Raw genomic sequence first — 17,260 nt, forward strand, 5'->3', positions numbered from 1 at the left:
CTCAACATTGTAATACAGCATCTCTATTCAAATCATTATACTTACTTTGCTTAATTAAATATTTATTAATTTTTTTCCCCCCCATAATATCAGAATGGGACAAAAGCATAGGAAGAACAACAAGCAATTACAGAAATACAGAATCTTCCCTGAGAATCTCTGAGAACCATGTTAAAACAATGGGAAGAACATCAACTTACTAAAGACCCACAGTTGAAGATTCTGCATTGCATGTTAGAATGGCCAAAGAAGAAATTAAAACAAGGTCTTCGCTGGCCGAAGCATGGGTCTACCAGGATGTGGATTTGCAAAGTACTTTACAATTACGTCCAAAATAAATTAAATGCAGACTTGGATTGCAGCATGTGGAGGTCTGGTTTAAATATTGGAACATTGAAAAGGAAGTAGAAACAAATTCTCTCTGTAACGATCAATGATAAAGACGCAACAAGGAAAACCAATCAACCAAGGTGGGACCCATTAAATTTCCTCCCCGCTACTGCACCTCCTAACAAACCAGCTGCAATTGCAGCTGAGTTGTTGGAGGCTTCAACGAGTCATGTAACTGAGAGGGCTGAAGAAGTTGAAAGTAGCATAGGGACATCAGAAGAAACGTATAATCTACCATCCTCCTCCAGGCAAATTACAAATTCAGCCATGCAGGAAGTTCCATCCAATCAAGAAGGTCCAGCCTTCTTCACTCAAAGGAGAACCCTGACGGTACAAAAATGTTCTTTCTGCTCCAACAGTAAAGATAAAACAAAGGTGCCACCCCTCAGAGAGGTCCCAATGGGGGATGCACAAGGTGGAATAGGATATGGAAATGCACCCCTCACCTCTTCAGAAGTGAGGCATTTTAAAAAGGAAATGGAGATATCATTCAGTGACCCAGTAGGTTTGTCAGAACAATTTGACCAATTCTTAGGGCCTAGGATTTACCCTTGGGGAAAATGAAATTCAATAATGCAAACCCTTTTCTCTCCACAGGACAGAAAAGTTATTTAGACTTCAGGGATCAATATATGGGACAGAGAACATAATTTAGGACCAACTGGAGAGAAGAAATTACCATTAACAGATCCAGAATGGAACCCTAGCTCAGATGAGGGAAGAAAATGCATAGCAGAATACAGAACCCGAATTGTAAGGGGAATAAGAGGCAGTCCCCAGAGTTAATAACTTGAAGAAAGCCTTTGGTGATGAACAAGAAAAAGATGAGAGCCCAATTGACTGTATAACTCGCTTAAAGAATAACATCCAATTATATTCAGAAATAGATTTAGATAGTGAAGGAGGGAAGACAATGTTCTAGGTCCACTTTGTGTTACATTCTTGGCCTGACATAAAACGGAAATTAGAGAAATTAGATGCATGGCCAGAAAGAAGTTTAGATGAGTTATTAGCTGAAGCACAGTAAGTTTATGCCAGGTGAAATGAAGAGAAAATGAAGACTAAAGCTAAGATGATGGCTGCTGTCCAAATTCCTAAACCAATTAGGCAGGATGGGGAGAATATTCAATTAAAGAAACCTATTTGCTTTTATTGTAAGAAAGAAGACCATATGCCATCCTGCTGTTTTAGGACATTGAGGGACTTAAGAGATTCTCCAAGTGGAGAATCAACCCTCAGAGAACTGAGGGGGTCAGGGGCTCTTCTTCTTGGGGCACAAAAACCATCTTCAAGAGCCCTTGATAAAATCAAGGATAGGACCCCTAGAACAATTAATGGAATTATTAGTAGACACAGGAGCAGAGAGATCTTGTGTAATTGAAAAACCAAATGGATGTGCCATAAGCAAAGACACTTTCAATATCTGTGCTGCTAAAGGGGAATCCTTCCCCATTCCCATCATTATGAATGTCACCATAAAGGGTAATGGACTAACCAGAAAAGGGAGATTTGTTTTTCTACCTCCAGCATGTAACAACTTAATTGGTCAGGAATTCCAGATACCTTTGAAAGCTGGAGTTCCACAAGAAGGAAGGATGAAGGTCAAATTGGTTACTTTATCCACACAAGATGAACAACTGATTAATCCTACAGTGTAGGCCCGACCAGGTCGCTGGGATAAAATGAACATTACACCCATTGTAATGAATCTCCTTCCAGACATTAAACCAGCAAAAGTACCCCAGCACCCCCTTACAAAGACCAAAAGGTATGGGCTAAAACCCATAATAACTGAACTGTGACATGATAACATACTAGAGCCATGTACTTCCCCATACAACACCCCATTCTTGCTATTAAAAAGCCTGACAATGGCTACAGGCTAGTTCAAGACCTACGTGAAGTAAATAAAAGAGTGCAAGCTGTGTGCCCGTTAGTACAAAACCCTTACACCTTGTTAAGTTATCACCTACACACTCTTGGTTCTCAGTAACTGACCTGAAGGATGCATTTTGGTCATGCCCTGTAGATTCTTCTTCTAGACACCTGTTTGCCTTCACCTGGGAAGATCCAGACACTGGAAGGAAACAGCAGCTGACCAGGACCTGGCTACCCCAAGGGTACACGGAGTTGCCCACACTCTTCGGTCAGGCCTTGGAGAGCCTGTTCATTTCCTTTTCTCCACCCTCAGGAATACAAGTAACACAGTATGTAGATGATATACTACTCTCCAGAGAGCAAGAATCCACTGTAAAATTAGGCACCAATCAATTACTGAACCTTCTAGGAGAGAATGGACTAAGAGTATCTAAATCCAAACTACAATTTGTTAAACCGAAGTAAAATATTTCGCACATGTAATTGGTCATGGTACCGAAAATTGAGTACTGAAAGGATAGAAGGAATTTTAAATTTACAACCTCCACAAAAAAAGAGCGAGGTTAGACAATTATTAGGCTTAAGGAGATATTGTAGAATATGGATTGATGAATACACACAAAGTATCACAATTTTATATGAAAAATTAACTACATCAGAACCTATTAATTGGACCCAAGAGGATAATAAGAACTTAGAAAATTTAAAGCAAAAGATGATTCAGACCCCAGTTCTCTTTCTTCCTTCACTAGAAGAAGATTTTCACCTATATATTAAACCTATATAGGAATTACTTATGGGGTCTTGGCCCAAGAGTGGTCAGGATTTCATAAACCTGTAGCCTACTTGTCCATATTGTTGGTCCCTCTGTCCCAAGGATGGCAAACATGCATCCAATCAATCGCTGCAGCAGCCATCCTAGTAACAGCCAGCCAAAAACTTATATTTGAGAGAAATCTGATAGAATACATACCACACTCCATCCAAACCATTCTTAAACAACGAGCAGCCGAATGGCTAACAGACTCTCATATTATACAATATGGGAGCACCCTCATCCATTCCACAAATGTAACCCTGAAAACAATTACCCACACCAATCCCGCACAGTTCCTATGTGGAATTCCCCAAAAACAAGACCTCATGCACAACTGCATAGTTTTTATAAACCTGCAAACAAAAATTCAAGAAGACCTCCTAGAGAGCCCATTAGCTGAAGGAGAAATCCTGTTCATCGACGGATCATCAAGAGTAGTAAATGGAAAGAGGTGCTCTGGATACTCCATCAGAGATGGAAAACAACTGTACATGTTAGAAAAGGAAAACTACCACCTTCCTGGTCTACCCAGGTATGTGAATTAGATGCTTTGGAAAAAGCATTGCACAGACTAGACAGAGCTATTGGAACCATTTATACAGACTCTAAATATGCATATGGAGTATTCCACACCTTCGGGAAAAGCTGGGCTGAAAGAGGGTTTCTCACATCTAAGGGCAAAGACATTTTACACAAAGAACTTATGTTAAAAATTAGAGGCACTTAAGTTACCGAAAGAAATTGCAATGGTACGTGCTCCAGGTCATCAAAAGGGAACTCTGGAGAAACTAGAGGAAGCATCCTAGCAGACCATGCTGCAAAGGAGGCTGCTTTTGAGGGGGAAGTAAAGGTATACAGATTTCATCCAAGAGACACACCCGAGAGTACACTGGACAACACTCTTCCCATCCCTATTTTTAAAGACAGTGAAAAACAGAAACTCATATCACTAGGTGGAAAGGAAGATTCCGAGGGACGGTGGCATCTTCCTGATGGCTGCCAAATGTTAAATAAAGAGCTCACTCGAGAAATTTTACAGAACTTCCACCAAGCCACGCACTGGGGATCTAAAGCTTTAGCAGGTCACTTTCTTCAAAATTTTGGATGTCGGGGAATTGATGAATTAGCTAACCAAATTACCATAGGTTGTATAATTTTCCAAAAAGTCAATAGAAAATTAATGAGGAGAACAAGACCTGGAGGAATTGAAATTGCAATTAGACCAATTAGACCCTTCCAAAGTATTCAATTTGATTTCACAGAAATGCCCCATGTCCAAAGATGGAAGTATTTCTTAGTGATTGTAGATCACCTTACCAATGGGGTTGAAGCATTTCCAACTGTTAATGCCACTGCTCAAACAGTAAGTAAGGTAATCCTAGAATAGATAGTCCCAAGATATGGAATTATAAATAACATTGATTCAGACCAAGGTACCCATTTTACATCATTAGTATTGCAACAATTGGCTCAATAATTTGGAATAACTTGGAAATTACATACCCCTGGCACCCTCAAAGTTCGGGAAGGGTAGAACGCATGAATCAGACTATTAGAACAACCTGGACCAAACTGATGTTAGAAATGAAGTGGACTTGGATAAAGTGCCTACCCCTTGCCCTTCTCAGAATCCAGAGCTAACCCAGAGCAGACTAAGGCTGTTCCCCATGTGAAATGTTATATAGGCTTCCCTATTTAGCCACCCCGCATCAAGTAACTGCCAAAGAGTGAGGAAATAGAAATGTGCAAAGGTATATTCAAATGATTGCCCAGAATCTAAAAGACTTAAAGCAGAGAGGTCTTGTACCCCAGAACATTCCTTTAGACTTCTATTTACATAAGATATGCCCCGGAGAGTAGGTACTTATTAAATGCTGGAAGGAACAATCCCTGACTCCATCAGGGGACGGTCCTTTCCAAGTTCAACTGACCACAGAGACAGCCATCTGAGCACAGGAAAAAGGGTGCACTTCCATCAGCCAAGTAAAAGGTCCAGTAACACCACCACAAGATAACGAGAAACCTCCATGAACTACTCTCTACAACAGTCCTCCCCCTGTTATCCCTGAAATTATTATATCAATTGTTATTCTCTCACTGTTTTACAGCAGAGAATCTAATGGTTATTGTACTTACTATTTAACAAGTTATTACAAATTTTCAATTCCATTTCTCCACCAGTGAAGAGCATCATTTCCCTGAGAAATTACTTCTTTCCTCTCCAATAACTATATCTTTTTTTTTTTTTTTTTTTTTTTTAAATTTCCTTGGGAGAAACAACATGAATAGAACCAAGGCCAGTTCCAGGCAGGACTTTCCTGCATTTAGGTCCCTTCCTGCATCCAGGTACACTCCCATGACAACCAAGGGGTCTGAACCCAGGAGAAAAACCAGAGAGGTTGAAAGGTCTGCACCACCTATCAGAGAGTACCACGGCACTTCAATCTTCCCATTGACCCCTAGGGAAGGGAAGGTGCGCCCTACTCCTCATACTCTCCCTCTGGATCCTGTAGATCCCCCTTGTCAGAGCCTGCGTCTGCTGCCACCAATGCTAACATACAGTGTACCTGACCAAAGGGAACTCCTACCTCATAAAACACTCATTCCAGGCACATACTTATGTAAATCCCTTTTGTTATAATATGATGACACTGAGTAGATACTGACAATCAGGCAAAAAACAGTGGATTGGTAGAAATATTGGAAATGCAAACCAGAAAAGGAATAGAGAGTGTCCTGATCAAGAGAATTGGCTATGTTTCAATTTTAATTATATAGCCTAAAAGGAAGATTTTTTTAAAAAAAGAAAAGCTTATGAAGTTGATTTGGTTCGAGAAGTTCTAATAACTGAAAGGGAGAAACAAAAAGAGGACAATCCACTAGCTACCAATAAAAACTTATTTATTGTTTTAGCAGAACAAATTAGTAAAAATCAAAACATAACCAATTGTTGGGTTTGTGGAGGCACCTTCAAATCAGAAGCCTGGCCTCAGCAAGGAGTCAGTACTGGACCCCTCAAATGACTTAAACTAAATTATTTCCCCTCCCAAACTCCAAGAGATCAAGACAATTGGCTATTGAGGGACACAGTTCTTGGAGAAGAATGTATCTGGAGAAAAGGAAAAAGATACACTGAGGAAGTTGTAGAAACTACCTGTAAAAGATATTTACTAACTGAGGATCACAAGACGTGGTGGATACTGAACGAACCAGATACCTTTTGGTCAAAGAAGAAAATCAGAAACAAGAACTGCATATTACATCCCAATGAACAACTTTATTAGTGCTGGGACCCTAAAAGTCAGCCTTATTCAGTATTACCCCAAGTTTCTAAGCATTGGACCTCCACTTTTATCACTCCTTCACATTTTTGGGAGGCCCCCCACGGTTTATACTGGAATTGTGGGCAAAGAGCATATTCTAAATTCCCTTCTCACTGGTGTGGCAATTGTACATTAGGAGCAATACGACCTAGTCCCTTTCTACTATCAGAAGCAGCTGGAAACCAGCTAGGAGTTCCCCTAGATGATAAATTAAAGAGACAAAAAAGATGTGAAATAGGGGGAATGCAACAATGGGGCGAGGAAGAGTGGCCACCAGAGAGAATTTTAGAAACTTATGGACCTGCCACTTGGGCTCAGGATGGGAGCTGGGGCTATCAAACTCCCATTTACATGCTAAATCGCATTATTGGACTATAAGCCCTGATTCAAGTCATATCTAATCAGGCCAAGAGTGCAATTGATTTTTTCAACGCCCATCAGAAGCAAATGAAAACAGCTGTATATCAAAACTCTTTAGCCCTAGATTATTTATTAGCCAAAGAGGGTGGAATATGCGGCAATTTAAACACATCAGACTGTTGTCTGCATATTGATGACCATGGTGAAACTATTACTAAAATTACCCAAAACATCAGAAAGCTTACACGTGTTCCAGTCCGGTTTTCCCTCACTACACCTGAATAGTGGAAAAACATGTTCTCTGGGGAGTGGTGGAAGAAAACCTTAATTATTTTTGGAGTTTCCTTAGTTAGCCTTCTCTTTCTCCCCTGCTTAATCCCATGTTTCATTCATCTAATTACCTCAGTAGTACAAAGCATGTTCGCTAGTCAAAATCTTCAAACGAGACAACATTCTATACCTACTGTCAAGAAAATCATAAATCTCAATCCAATCAAAAGCGATAGGAAAACGGGTAAAAAGGCCCAGCAAGTTTAGATTAATTTTAAACAATTAAACACTATCAACAAAGAACTTTTACATTTATGTAAATGCAAAAGCCAACGACTAACATAAGAGAAAGAGGGAGGAACTGTCATTTATAAAATCCCTTACATGGCTTTTGCATTTGTGACTGGTTTATATTTGTAACTATTAATTAGCTTTTGCATTTATAATTGTTTAAAGTTACTAGTTTGAACAAATAAAAGTGTTCAAATTAATGAAGTAAATAATATAAAATCATTATCAAGTTATACTAGCTATTCAGTAGATCCCAACTGAATGTTTAACAGTCCTGTTAAAATAGGTAGCAAAATAAGAACTATATTATTTTTATAATCCTTTGTTCTTAACCTAATTACATTATTTGTAAATTTAATTATCTCTTTTTAGTAGCCTTATACTTTCAAAGGTCCCAGTGCAGTTTCCTCTCACCAACAGCATGCAGCATTTTACAGACAATTTCTAACCCACTCCAGGTTGAACTGGTAACCTGATGCCACAGCAATGGTGCATACTAATGAGAGAGCTTCCCATCAAAAACCTCAGAGATATCATCCCACCCCAGTGACAGCACACTCTGGGAAAGAAGATCTTACCCCATCATCTACTAGCACCAATCACCTGAGACTATGGGGGCGGAACTGCAAGTACAGACTGAGGGGAGCGAGAACATCAAAGGGGCAGCCTGGCCTGAAGAGCTGTCTTTGCTGTCTTTTACTGTGACTGGGACTGTGACTTAGCTACAGCAGGGGACCCCACACTGCAGATTTCAGTCAATATCTCTTTTTAGAGACCTTTTTCCAGATTTGAGGGCAGACTAAGTGCATTCACTGCAATGCCCTTAGGTTCTTGCCTTGGGGCCAAACGCCAGTTCAGCTAGAGATTTCCTCAATCCTTGGGCTTGGGACTTTATCCTTTTTTCTTTCTTTCCTTTCTTCTTTTTCCTTACCTCCCTTTTTGTTTTTCCCCTTTAAATAAACACCCTATTTTTGTTCAAATTGCCAAAGCTGTATCTTTTTACCACATTCAGCAAATTTTCAGACTTCATGCCAGCTCCTTGGAGCAAAGCATGAAATTACTCCACCAAGGCAAGTATGTGTAGAACTCCCTTGTGTTGGCATCAGTTCCCGTGGCAGAACTTGCCTTCCCACTGGACACTCACCTGCGCCTGAGCCTGTGGAGAAGCCCGGCTCCCTCCCACTCTGTCCACAGCAACACAGACACTCCCAACCTTTCCCAAGAGCTGCAACACAGCCACAGGCACAGCAGCATCCCCAGCAGTGACACCACTGCTCTGCTCCATTCTGCCCTGATCTGCTCCTCTAGTCACAGCTGCAAGCCTGTATCTCCACAAGAGGCTGTGGCCTGGAGGCAAGGAAGGAAAAAGATCTTTGCTCACAAACAAACCGTGCCACAAACCCCATCCATGGGTCTTCCCACATAGCAGAAACACCTGACCATTCAGAAGCAAATTTAGAGCTTATTCACAGGGTGAGAACAAAAGGAAGCTTCCAACACGAAGGGTTTATTTATTTATTATAGTATTTATTCTGACTATCACTCATAACAAACTACAAACTACAAGCTATAAACTACAAACTACAAACTACAAACAACAACAAAGGCCTCCTCCAGGGCTAGAATCTCCTGTCAGCCATGAACTGCTGCGTGGCCATGATCAGAGGCGTCAGGGTGGAGGCTGGCTTGGCTGATGTTACAAACGGATGCTGCCCAAAGAGAAAAAGAAGCAATGAACTTCTACTTTCCCCACAGGCTGAAGCAGGCTTTCTCTGGCTACCAGAAAGATACAGAAAGGAGGGCATTCTGTGCACCTCTCTCTCCACATCCAGGACCTGCAGCCACTTTGCCTTTTACCTGCAGAAGTTCCTGGGCAGACCAGCGCCTGTCCTCGTCCCTCTCCAGGCAGCAGTGCAGAAAGTCTCGCAGCCACGCCGACTGCTGCCTGGGCTTCTGCAGCTTCGGGGGGGCCCCGGTGCTTATCAGCTCTTGAACCTAGAGAAGAAGGAAATGCCACACTCTACCTGTCTCCTTTGCACCCCAAACTGCTCACACAGACCCCACTGGACAAGCTCCACTCTCCAGTGGCACTTTACTCCCTGCCACAGGGTGGCAGATACCTTTCCTACCCCTACTAAAACTACCCGAAGCCAGAGGCAGCCATAGCCAGTCCAGTAGGCAAAGGCTCTTGCCTTGACCCCTGATTTCACTGGATGATGGAAGTAGCAGCAACTCCATCAGCAAAAGCACACTTTGCTTCACACAGCCTCTACAAGTGATATGGAAGACTGACTTTTGTCCAACTCTTCTATTTCCAAGGATTATTCCATAAAATGCAGCTCAGCACTGCTCACTGCTCCCTTAGGCAAAGCTTCAGCCAAGCAAAAGGCATCCTGATTTTTAGGTCCTGTTCATGCACAAAAATGGCAAGGGGATGATATGGCCAAGAAGCACGAGAGACTGTGCAGCCTGGAACCTATCATTTTCAGTTGTTGGCAAGCTTCCCAGGCAGAAGAATGGGAGCAGATTTTGTTAGGGTGACAGCAGTGTCTGAGAGCAGCTGCAGCGTACCGTGCGGGAGGTTTTCATCAGGTACGGAGGCGCTCCTTCCACCATCTCGATCCCCACGATGCCAAAGGACCAGATGTCCACTTTGGGGCCGTAGGGCTTCCTGGTGAAAATTTCTGGCGCCATCCAGTAAGTCGTTCCAACAGCTGATCTCCGTTTGTTCTGCTCGGTGGTGAGCTGAGCAGCAAGGCCAAAATCAGCTGAGGAGGAAAAACCACTCTGATCAAGCCAGCGTGACTTAGGAAAGCAAACAAAAGAAATCCCCACTGGACCAATGTCCAAGAAGGCAGTGTGGAACCCAGCTGTAAAGGGGCCATTCCTCAGGCCTGCAGCCAAGGAAATACGGAATTGGCCACTTAGCAAAAGCCCCCAGTTTCAGGCAGTGGATTTTAGTCCCCTGAAGCTATTAGACTGTAACTGCCTTGCTTGGGAAGGGACACACACAACCCAAAGCCACCCCGACCCCTTTTTCCCAGCAACACCACCCTGCACCTTGTGGCTGTGCTCTGTGCTTGCAGCAGGGCAGCCTGCACTGTCACAGGCCCCACTGCAGGGAACTGGAGCCACCCAAAGGCAGCCCCACACCGCAGCCCGCCACGGCTGAGCCTGGCCAGCAACACCCACCCAACTTGACTGATCCATCCAAGCCCAGGAGAATGTTGTGGCTTTTGATATCGCGGTGGATCACTTGCTTGGAGGGCAGGAAATCCAGGCCTTGCAGGCACTGAGAGAGGAAAAAGAAACACAAGCCTAAGTGGACTTCATCCCACAGGCAGCAAAGTGGCACATCTGCAACACTGACTTCCTGGGAGATGGTGAGCCATGGCAGGACAGGCTGCTGGCAAGGGCAGGAGACTGCTGCTCCACCACGAGAACAGCAGTGCCTTTCTAAGTGAGGGTGTGTTTGCTTCTGAAAGAGAAAGGGCAATTGTTCCTCTGGCCAGTGCCCTGCAAACACAGGCTGAAGAAGCCCTGCTGCAGTGGCTGTGCTCTCTCTAGCCAGACAGCAGTGGATGCTTTTGCAAACACCACTTTGGATGCAAGGCTCTCCTTTGAGGCTGAGCTCTGGGAGAGTCCTGTCAGTATCTCTTTGTCTTTGCCCCTTGCTTCACTTTGCACCACCAGCGCCTTTGCCCTTACAGGGAAGGAATGCAGCACACACAGGCTCCAGGCAAGTGTTTAGAGAGGCAAAGACAAACACACTAGAGGAAGGGCAGGGACACTGGCAGGCACTTCTGATGCTCTTGCTACTGCCAAGGACATAAGAGAAAGGCTTGGAAGATGAAATCTCTCCTCTCCTTATCACCCATTTGGAAGGACCATCCCAACCAAGCCATTGGAAGCACAAGTGCCATCCCTTACCTCCCGAGAGACAGCTGCTATCTCTCCTTCTGCCATGTGAGTCTCCCTGATGACATCATGTAAAGAACCTCCGTCCATGTATTCCATCACCAGCCAGAGTTCCTCGTCCACCAGGTAGCTGAAAGGAGGAAACAACAGCCTGGAGATGAACGCACGCACTTATACAACCTGATGGATTCTTGTTTCTGTGTCTCTCTCAGAGGAACACAGGAGGAAGTGAGTAGTCATTCACTGTGCTCTGCAGGGCTTGAACTCTGTGCAGTTTAAAAGACTGCTCGGTATCCACACCAATGCAACAGGCCAAGGGAAATACAATAGACAGTGCTTTGTTAGCACTTCAGACCCATGGAAAAAATCAAACCCCAAACCCAACAAAACAATGTGGAGAGAGGACAGGAACTTGGAGGCTGTTGGCTCAGTAAGACAGGGCCCAGTCCTGTCTTTGAAAGCGCCCTTCAAGTTAATTATGCCAGGAAAGATGAAAGCAGCCCCAATGCAATCTCCTCCCAAGATGCTGTAGATCAGCCCAGGAACAGGAATCAACAGTTCCATCCTCTTTTGCCAGTGCCCAAAGGAGTGGTTGAACCTCTGGCTTGCAGGATGTGAATGACCTTTCATGGCAGGACAGCAGAACCACTCACCTGTCTACATAGTTCACAAGGTTGGTATTCTTAGTGCCACGCATGACCTGGATTTCATTCAGGCACAGCTCGCTGCTGCTCTCTTGCAGGAGACTAATTTTCTTGATGGCCACCTAAAACAACATGGAAAGCCATGAACCAAAGAAGTCTGTGGCACAGGAGCACAAGGGGAACATGCAGACAGTGATTATGGGATGACAGTAGCCCCAGCTGGGCTGGGCCAAACTGCCTGGACATCAGACCCCGTGCTTGGGCACCTCCCAGGACAGAGAGACAAATACCCGTTGCCTTGTAAACCTGAGAGAAACACAGTCTAAGCTCTGCACCTCAAAGCTCTAACAACACCCACTGTGCCCACTGTCTTCCCCCAGGGCCTTCCTTTATCATTCCCATTGTCATTGACACACCTCTTGCAAGCAGGAAGCCATTTTGTGCTGGTAAAAATGGAGCAAAACTGCTGGGAAACCTTGGGCACTTCTAGGGGGCTTGATCATTACTCCAGCAACCACTGGCATTCTCCATTGCACAACTACAAAGCAAACCCTTACAGACATGACTGATAAAATGATGTTTGTCCTAAAATCATCCTGAGGGTTATTCCCCATAAGAAATACAACCCTACATATTTCACGGAAAAAATGCCGTGATGATGAAAACATCATTAAGGACACCTCCAAAAAAGACAATCCTCGCAATTCTTCACTTCAGGTATTTGCATTTTGTTCCACTAAAATACTTTACTTCACACCACTGATATTTGCAATTACTGCCTGATTGTAAAAAGAAATAACCCATGCCTCGATCCTCTAGGGATGTACACTAGGCTCTGAGCAGGACTTGGGCCCTTGAGACACTCCTTGCAGACCTTTCTCTCTCTAAGCACACATTCCAAAGGCAGCACTGCAGGTGACTACAAGACTACCATTCCCATGTATGGGCTAACAGCCAGAAATGAGAATTCAGGAATGCTGCAGCCCCAAAGAGCAGTGCCATGCTCTGAGACACCACCTGGGCACTTAGACCCAGCCCTGTGACCTCCTCTGAACGATACCGCTTGGCCTCCTTGCATCCCCTGGGGCAGCTGAGAAGGACAAAATCTGTCCCCACTGTATTTGGCAGGCAGACACTGCTCTGCACTCCATTTGCCTTTGCAGCAAAGCTCCACTGGCGAGCCAAAGCTCAGCCACAGCTCACAGCAGAGGGGAGGGCACTCGAGAGCTGCAGAAGCTGTGACGCTGCTTGAGGCTTACCTCTTCTCCTGTGGCAGTCTCCACTGCCATGCACACAGTGCCGAAACCCCTAGAAACAAAACAGCAGCAGAGAAAGAAGAAGTCCTTTAGTCCCTGCAAGTGCAAAACACTGCAGTCCAACAGGAAAAATGTCACGGAGCAAAGAGTAAATGGAACATGACAGATTCTTCTCTGGGTCTTTTCTCCCTTTTCTCTTACTCTAGCTGTGCATGTGTTGGATTTTTCCAGGAATTTGCCGGTTGGGTGTTCTTACACCTCTCCTTGGAGTCTCTCTGCCAAACTCAAGCACCACCACTCAGGCTTTCTGAGAAGCCTCAAGCCATGTAACAGCCATTGGAGGAAAGCCTCTAGACACAGATCCCTTCTCCAGCTTGCAAGGAAAACAGTGTCCAGCCACAGCCAGAGCAGGCAAAGGCTTCCATTGCTGTACACACAAATGGAGAAGTCCTCAAAACACAGGATCCTTAGGCAGCTGTGTTCTGGGTCCAGAGCCATTGGCAGCTGCTTCTCTTCCGTGCACCAGACACTGGAAGGACTCCACTTTTCTGGCGACTTCTTCTACATTTGGCTTCTGTTCTAGGGTGACGTTATGATGCTTGTACCCCCAGTCACCTATTCTGTTTATGCTGGATGTTATATTCTGTGCCTCCAAGACTGGATCAGACAGTAGGGGCCGGGAGAAGAGGGAGCACAGAGTTTTGTTATCAGCTGCACTCTCCCCCGCAGTCTGCTGGAACACAGAACTCTAGTGTTGTTGTCTGGACACAGATGGGGCCAAACACCACACTCCTTTTGCTTTTTAGTTAGTTTAGCTAGCTAAGGCAGTCTGAGTTTTCCCTTTACTGTTTTTCTTTCCCTTTTCTTGGAACCATTTGAACCTGCTCCAGACTGGGACCCGGCAAAACACTGAGAGCTCACACTTTGTAGCCCACCAGGGCCTACTCTGCAGCCTTTCCCAGCACTGGAGGGACAAATAACAGAGTGACAACACCCAGGAGAGACTTTCTGAACTTGCCATCTCTTCAGAGCAGCAAATGAGTTCTGTCATGCAGTATTGTTCATTTTATGTGCTGGGGATTGCTTGGCCTGTTAAATAAACAATTCCTTTCCACTTCTCTCCAAGGAAATTCCCAAACCAGCTGGAGGCAGTGGCCATGTGGGTTTGCTTTTGGGAGGGGTCCTTTCTGGAGGTTTCCTCCAAAATTCGCCCTAAACTGGAACACCTTGTACAGAGAAAATGCTGCAAATCAATCCCATCTACAGTCACCAGAGCTGGCTTTCAAAGGGAACAGCTTGGTGGATTCTTTGCAGCAAAGGCCTAAACCCCACAGGATCCACGAGGGGTCTGCCTTCAGGCAGATGATGGCTTTTCCTCTAGAGTGCATTGGCACTGGGCATTCCCCTGAATCTTTGTCTTTTGCCATCTCAGCCACAAAAGAGAGCTGCTGCTTTCATTTTTGCTTTTGGCTTCCTAGATTAGGTGGTGGTCATCCTGACCACTGAATTTTATTTGCAGCAAAATATTGGAAAGAAATGTTACTGAGAGCTGTTCCCTGACAGCTGTCAGCTGCTAACTTGACCTTTGAGGCAATGAAGTTTCTCCTAATTTCATTCCCATGTACTCTGTATTCTTTTATGACATGCCAAAATTATTTCTCCTACAAAAAGTGGCAAACAGGTGCGAACACACTTGAGGGACAGGAGATCTGCCAGGTGCTGCTCTTTGCCGCAGACAAGACATTGCCAGCATCCAGGTGTCTCTGCTGTGCCTTTGGACCACAGCTATAAATGCTGGCCAGCACTGAGAGATCACCTGGCATCTTCTTAACACAGTGTCTGAACAGCTTTGGAGCTTGCCTGATGTCACTCTGGGGAGATGGGACACCAGCAAAACACACTGCCCCTCCCTTTGAAGAAGGAACTGTGGCTGCACTCACCCTTTGCCAATAGTCTCCAGTTCTGTGTATTTAGTCTCAGGATCTCCCTCACTCACCAGCATCTCTGTAAAAATCCCAAGGAAAGATGCTCACTTCAAAAGAGATCCCACCCTGCAGCAGGTCACAAAGGCAGCCCCACTCTCCGGGACACTGGGCCCTTTCAACTCAGTCAGTCGGGAAACAACAACACCACCGCACCAGCACCACCTCAAAAACAGCAGCAGCAAGACAAGCAGCCCTGCAGCACAGATGGCCTGCACAAAACTAAAAGTCTGAAGTAAAATCTAAGCACACGGAGAAACAGTCAGAGGAGACAGGGATCAGAAAACTCTAACCAAGAGAAGTGGTTGTTGTCTGTAAACATTAAGGGCAGCAGGAAAAACAAAGCCTTCCTGTTCTTGGCAATGAACACTCTGCAACATTCAACACAAGCTTTCATCCTTGCAAACATCAAAGGCATCTTGGGTTCTGGAATCAATTTTTGTCATCAGCTGCCTTCTCCAGAACAGGAAGAATATTTGCAAAGTGCTTCCAGCAGAGCCCAGATCTCCAGCTTTAAGCAGGACTTTGCCTAAACAATGCCCTTCAGCCTTTCAGGAGCAGCAACTCATCTTATAAGCTACTGTGATGGCCTCAGGAATGAGGTCCCTCAGCCTTTAGGACAGGCTGAGTGCTGGAGATGACCTTGGCCGTGCCCACAGCAGCTGGGCCCCGCAGGAGCTCCTTGAGGCCTACTCATTCACGAGGTCACGGCCTCCTGCTCAGCCAGAAACAATCTCTGCTTGGCCTTTTGCCCACAGGGAAGCTCAGGCAAAGCCAAACCAGGCCGAGCTGCTCTCAGAGGCAGGAGCAACACCCCGCTGATCCCTCGCCACCTCAGAGCACAACAACAGGGCCTGTGTGGAGGAGGCCTCAGGACCTGGCACTCAGCTGAGGAGGAGCAGGAGGTGGGACAGCTCATGCCGACACACGCACACACAAGTCACTGCTCCTTCACACAAGGATCACAAAGGACCTACTCAGCATGGCCAGGCACTTGTCCTCTGTCCTCTCTCGCTGCTGCTCTCTGCTGCCAGACGAGCTGGTCGTGCTCCAGGTGCACGAGCTGCTCGTGCTTGAGCTTCCAGCCTGGGCACTGGAGCCTTCTCCCGAGCCTTCAGCTGCAGCTCGTGCAGGTGCCAGGACAGAGGAGGTGGAGCTCTGGGACAAGAAATGAATTTGGGTTACAAATGTGCCTGGCAGAGATGCCCCTCCCATCCCATTTCACATGCAAGCCCCTAGGAAGATGCTGCTGGCCACACCCAGGGCTATTCACCTCTCAGCTTGTGCAGCCTGCTTCAACAGCTCAAGGCACAAAATCCAAAGGCTGCTTTTATATGACGGACAAAATAACACCAAAGACGCTGCTACCCAGAGCAGGCACTTACTGGTGTTGTTTGCTCTGGCTGTGGGCTGACAGCAGGACCAGATTCATTGGCACCTTCCTCCTCTTCAGCCTTTTCCTCGGGTACAGAGGCAGCCAGAGCAGGTGCTGACGCTGCCCTTGTGCTCTGTGGACAGACAGCAGCATGAGGGACAGGAAGAACCTGTCATTCACCACCTTACCTATATTCAGCTACAGGCCCCGCTGTAGCTCAGCTCTTCCTTGAGCTACTGACTTTAGCTGCTCTGTGGGGAGGGCCAGGTCCCTGCTGGGGACAGTGCCTCCTCATGTCCTGCAAGCTTGTGAACTGCATCTTTGCACTGCTCTCCTCACAGGGGACAGGGAGCCTGCACAGCCACTGGCCACCAAGGGCCTCACTTGTACCCCAGGAGCATCCAAAGACATCCTAATGCTACCTCTTGTCTCTTGCTAAGACAAATTCACAGCCCCTTTCAGAACAGTAGGAACCTGCTGCCTAAACATGCCTTGTTCCACTCCCCTTTTCCAAGCCTCACTGACTGGGGGAAGGGCTGGAAAGGTTTTGGCCCCCAGCATCTTCAGCCAGGCACAGGAGGTGCTGTCTGATCAGAAACTTGCAGCTATGCTTTGCTCCAGCCACAGCACGACCCAGAGCCGCCACTTACTGATGCTGGATGCTCAGGCCCTGCAGTGGCAGCAGGCGCAGTTTGGGGAGCATCTTCCTCTTCTTTGGCCTCTTCTGCAGGAAGACACGCAGCCAGAGGATCCTCT

General features: G+C 45.7%; 2 protein-coding genes across 2 annotated transcripts; both read right to left on the reverse strand.

Annotated features, from left to right (window-relative positions):
- Window positions 1-8,948: 8,948 nt before the first annotated feature.
- Window positions 8,949-10,070, reverse strand: LOC135293042 (serine/threonine-protein kinase PAK 2-like). Its single transcript, XM_064407048.1, has 3 exons — window positions 9,901-10,070; window positions 9,187-9,324; window positions 8,949-9,038 (listed from the first exon to the last, which is right to left on the reverse strand). Exons 1-3 carry the CDS (start codon window positions 10,021-10,023, stop codon window positions 8,949-8,951), a joined length of 351 nt encoding a protein of 116 aa, XP_064263118.1. The 5' UTR covers window positions 10,024-10,070.
- A 934-nt stretch (window positions 10,071-11,004) lies between these two features.
- Window positions 11,005-16,330, reverse strand: LOC135293056 (serine/threonine-protein kinase PAK 1-like). Its single transcript, XM_064407060.1, has 5 exons — window positions 16,107-16,330; window positions 15,088-15,151; window positions 13,151-13,199; window positions 11,901-12,013; window positions 11,005-11,377 (listed from the first exon to the last, which is right to left on the reverse strand). Exons 1-5 carry the CDS (start codon window positions 16,111-16,113, stop codon window positions 11,200-11,202), a joined length of 411 nt encoding a protein of 136 aa, XP_064263130.1. The 5' UTR covers window positions 16,114-16,330; the 3' UTR covers window positions 11,005-11,199.
- Window positions 16,331-17,260: the final 930 nt, after the last annotated feature.

The sequence above is a fragment of the Passer domesticus genome, unplaced genomic scaffold (genome assembly GCF_036417665.1).
Source record: "Passer domesticus isolate bPasDom1 unplaced genomic scaffold, bPasDom1.hap1 HAP1_SCAFFOLD_66, whole genome shotgun sequence".
Classification (NCBI taxonomy): Eukaryota; Metazoa; Chordata; class Aves; order Passeriformes; family Passeridae; genus Passer; species Passer domesticus.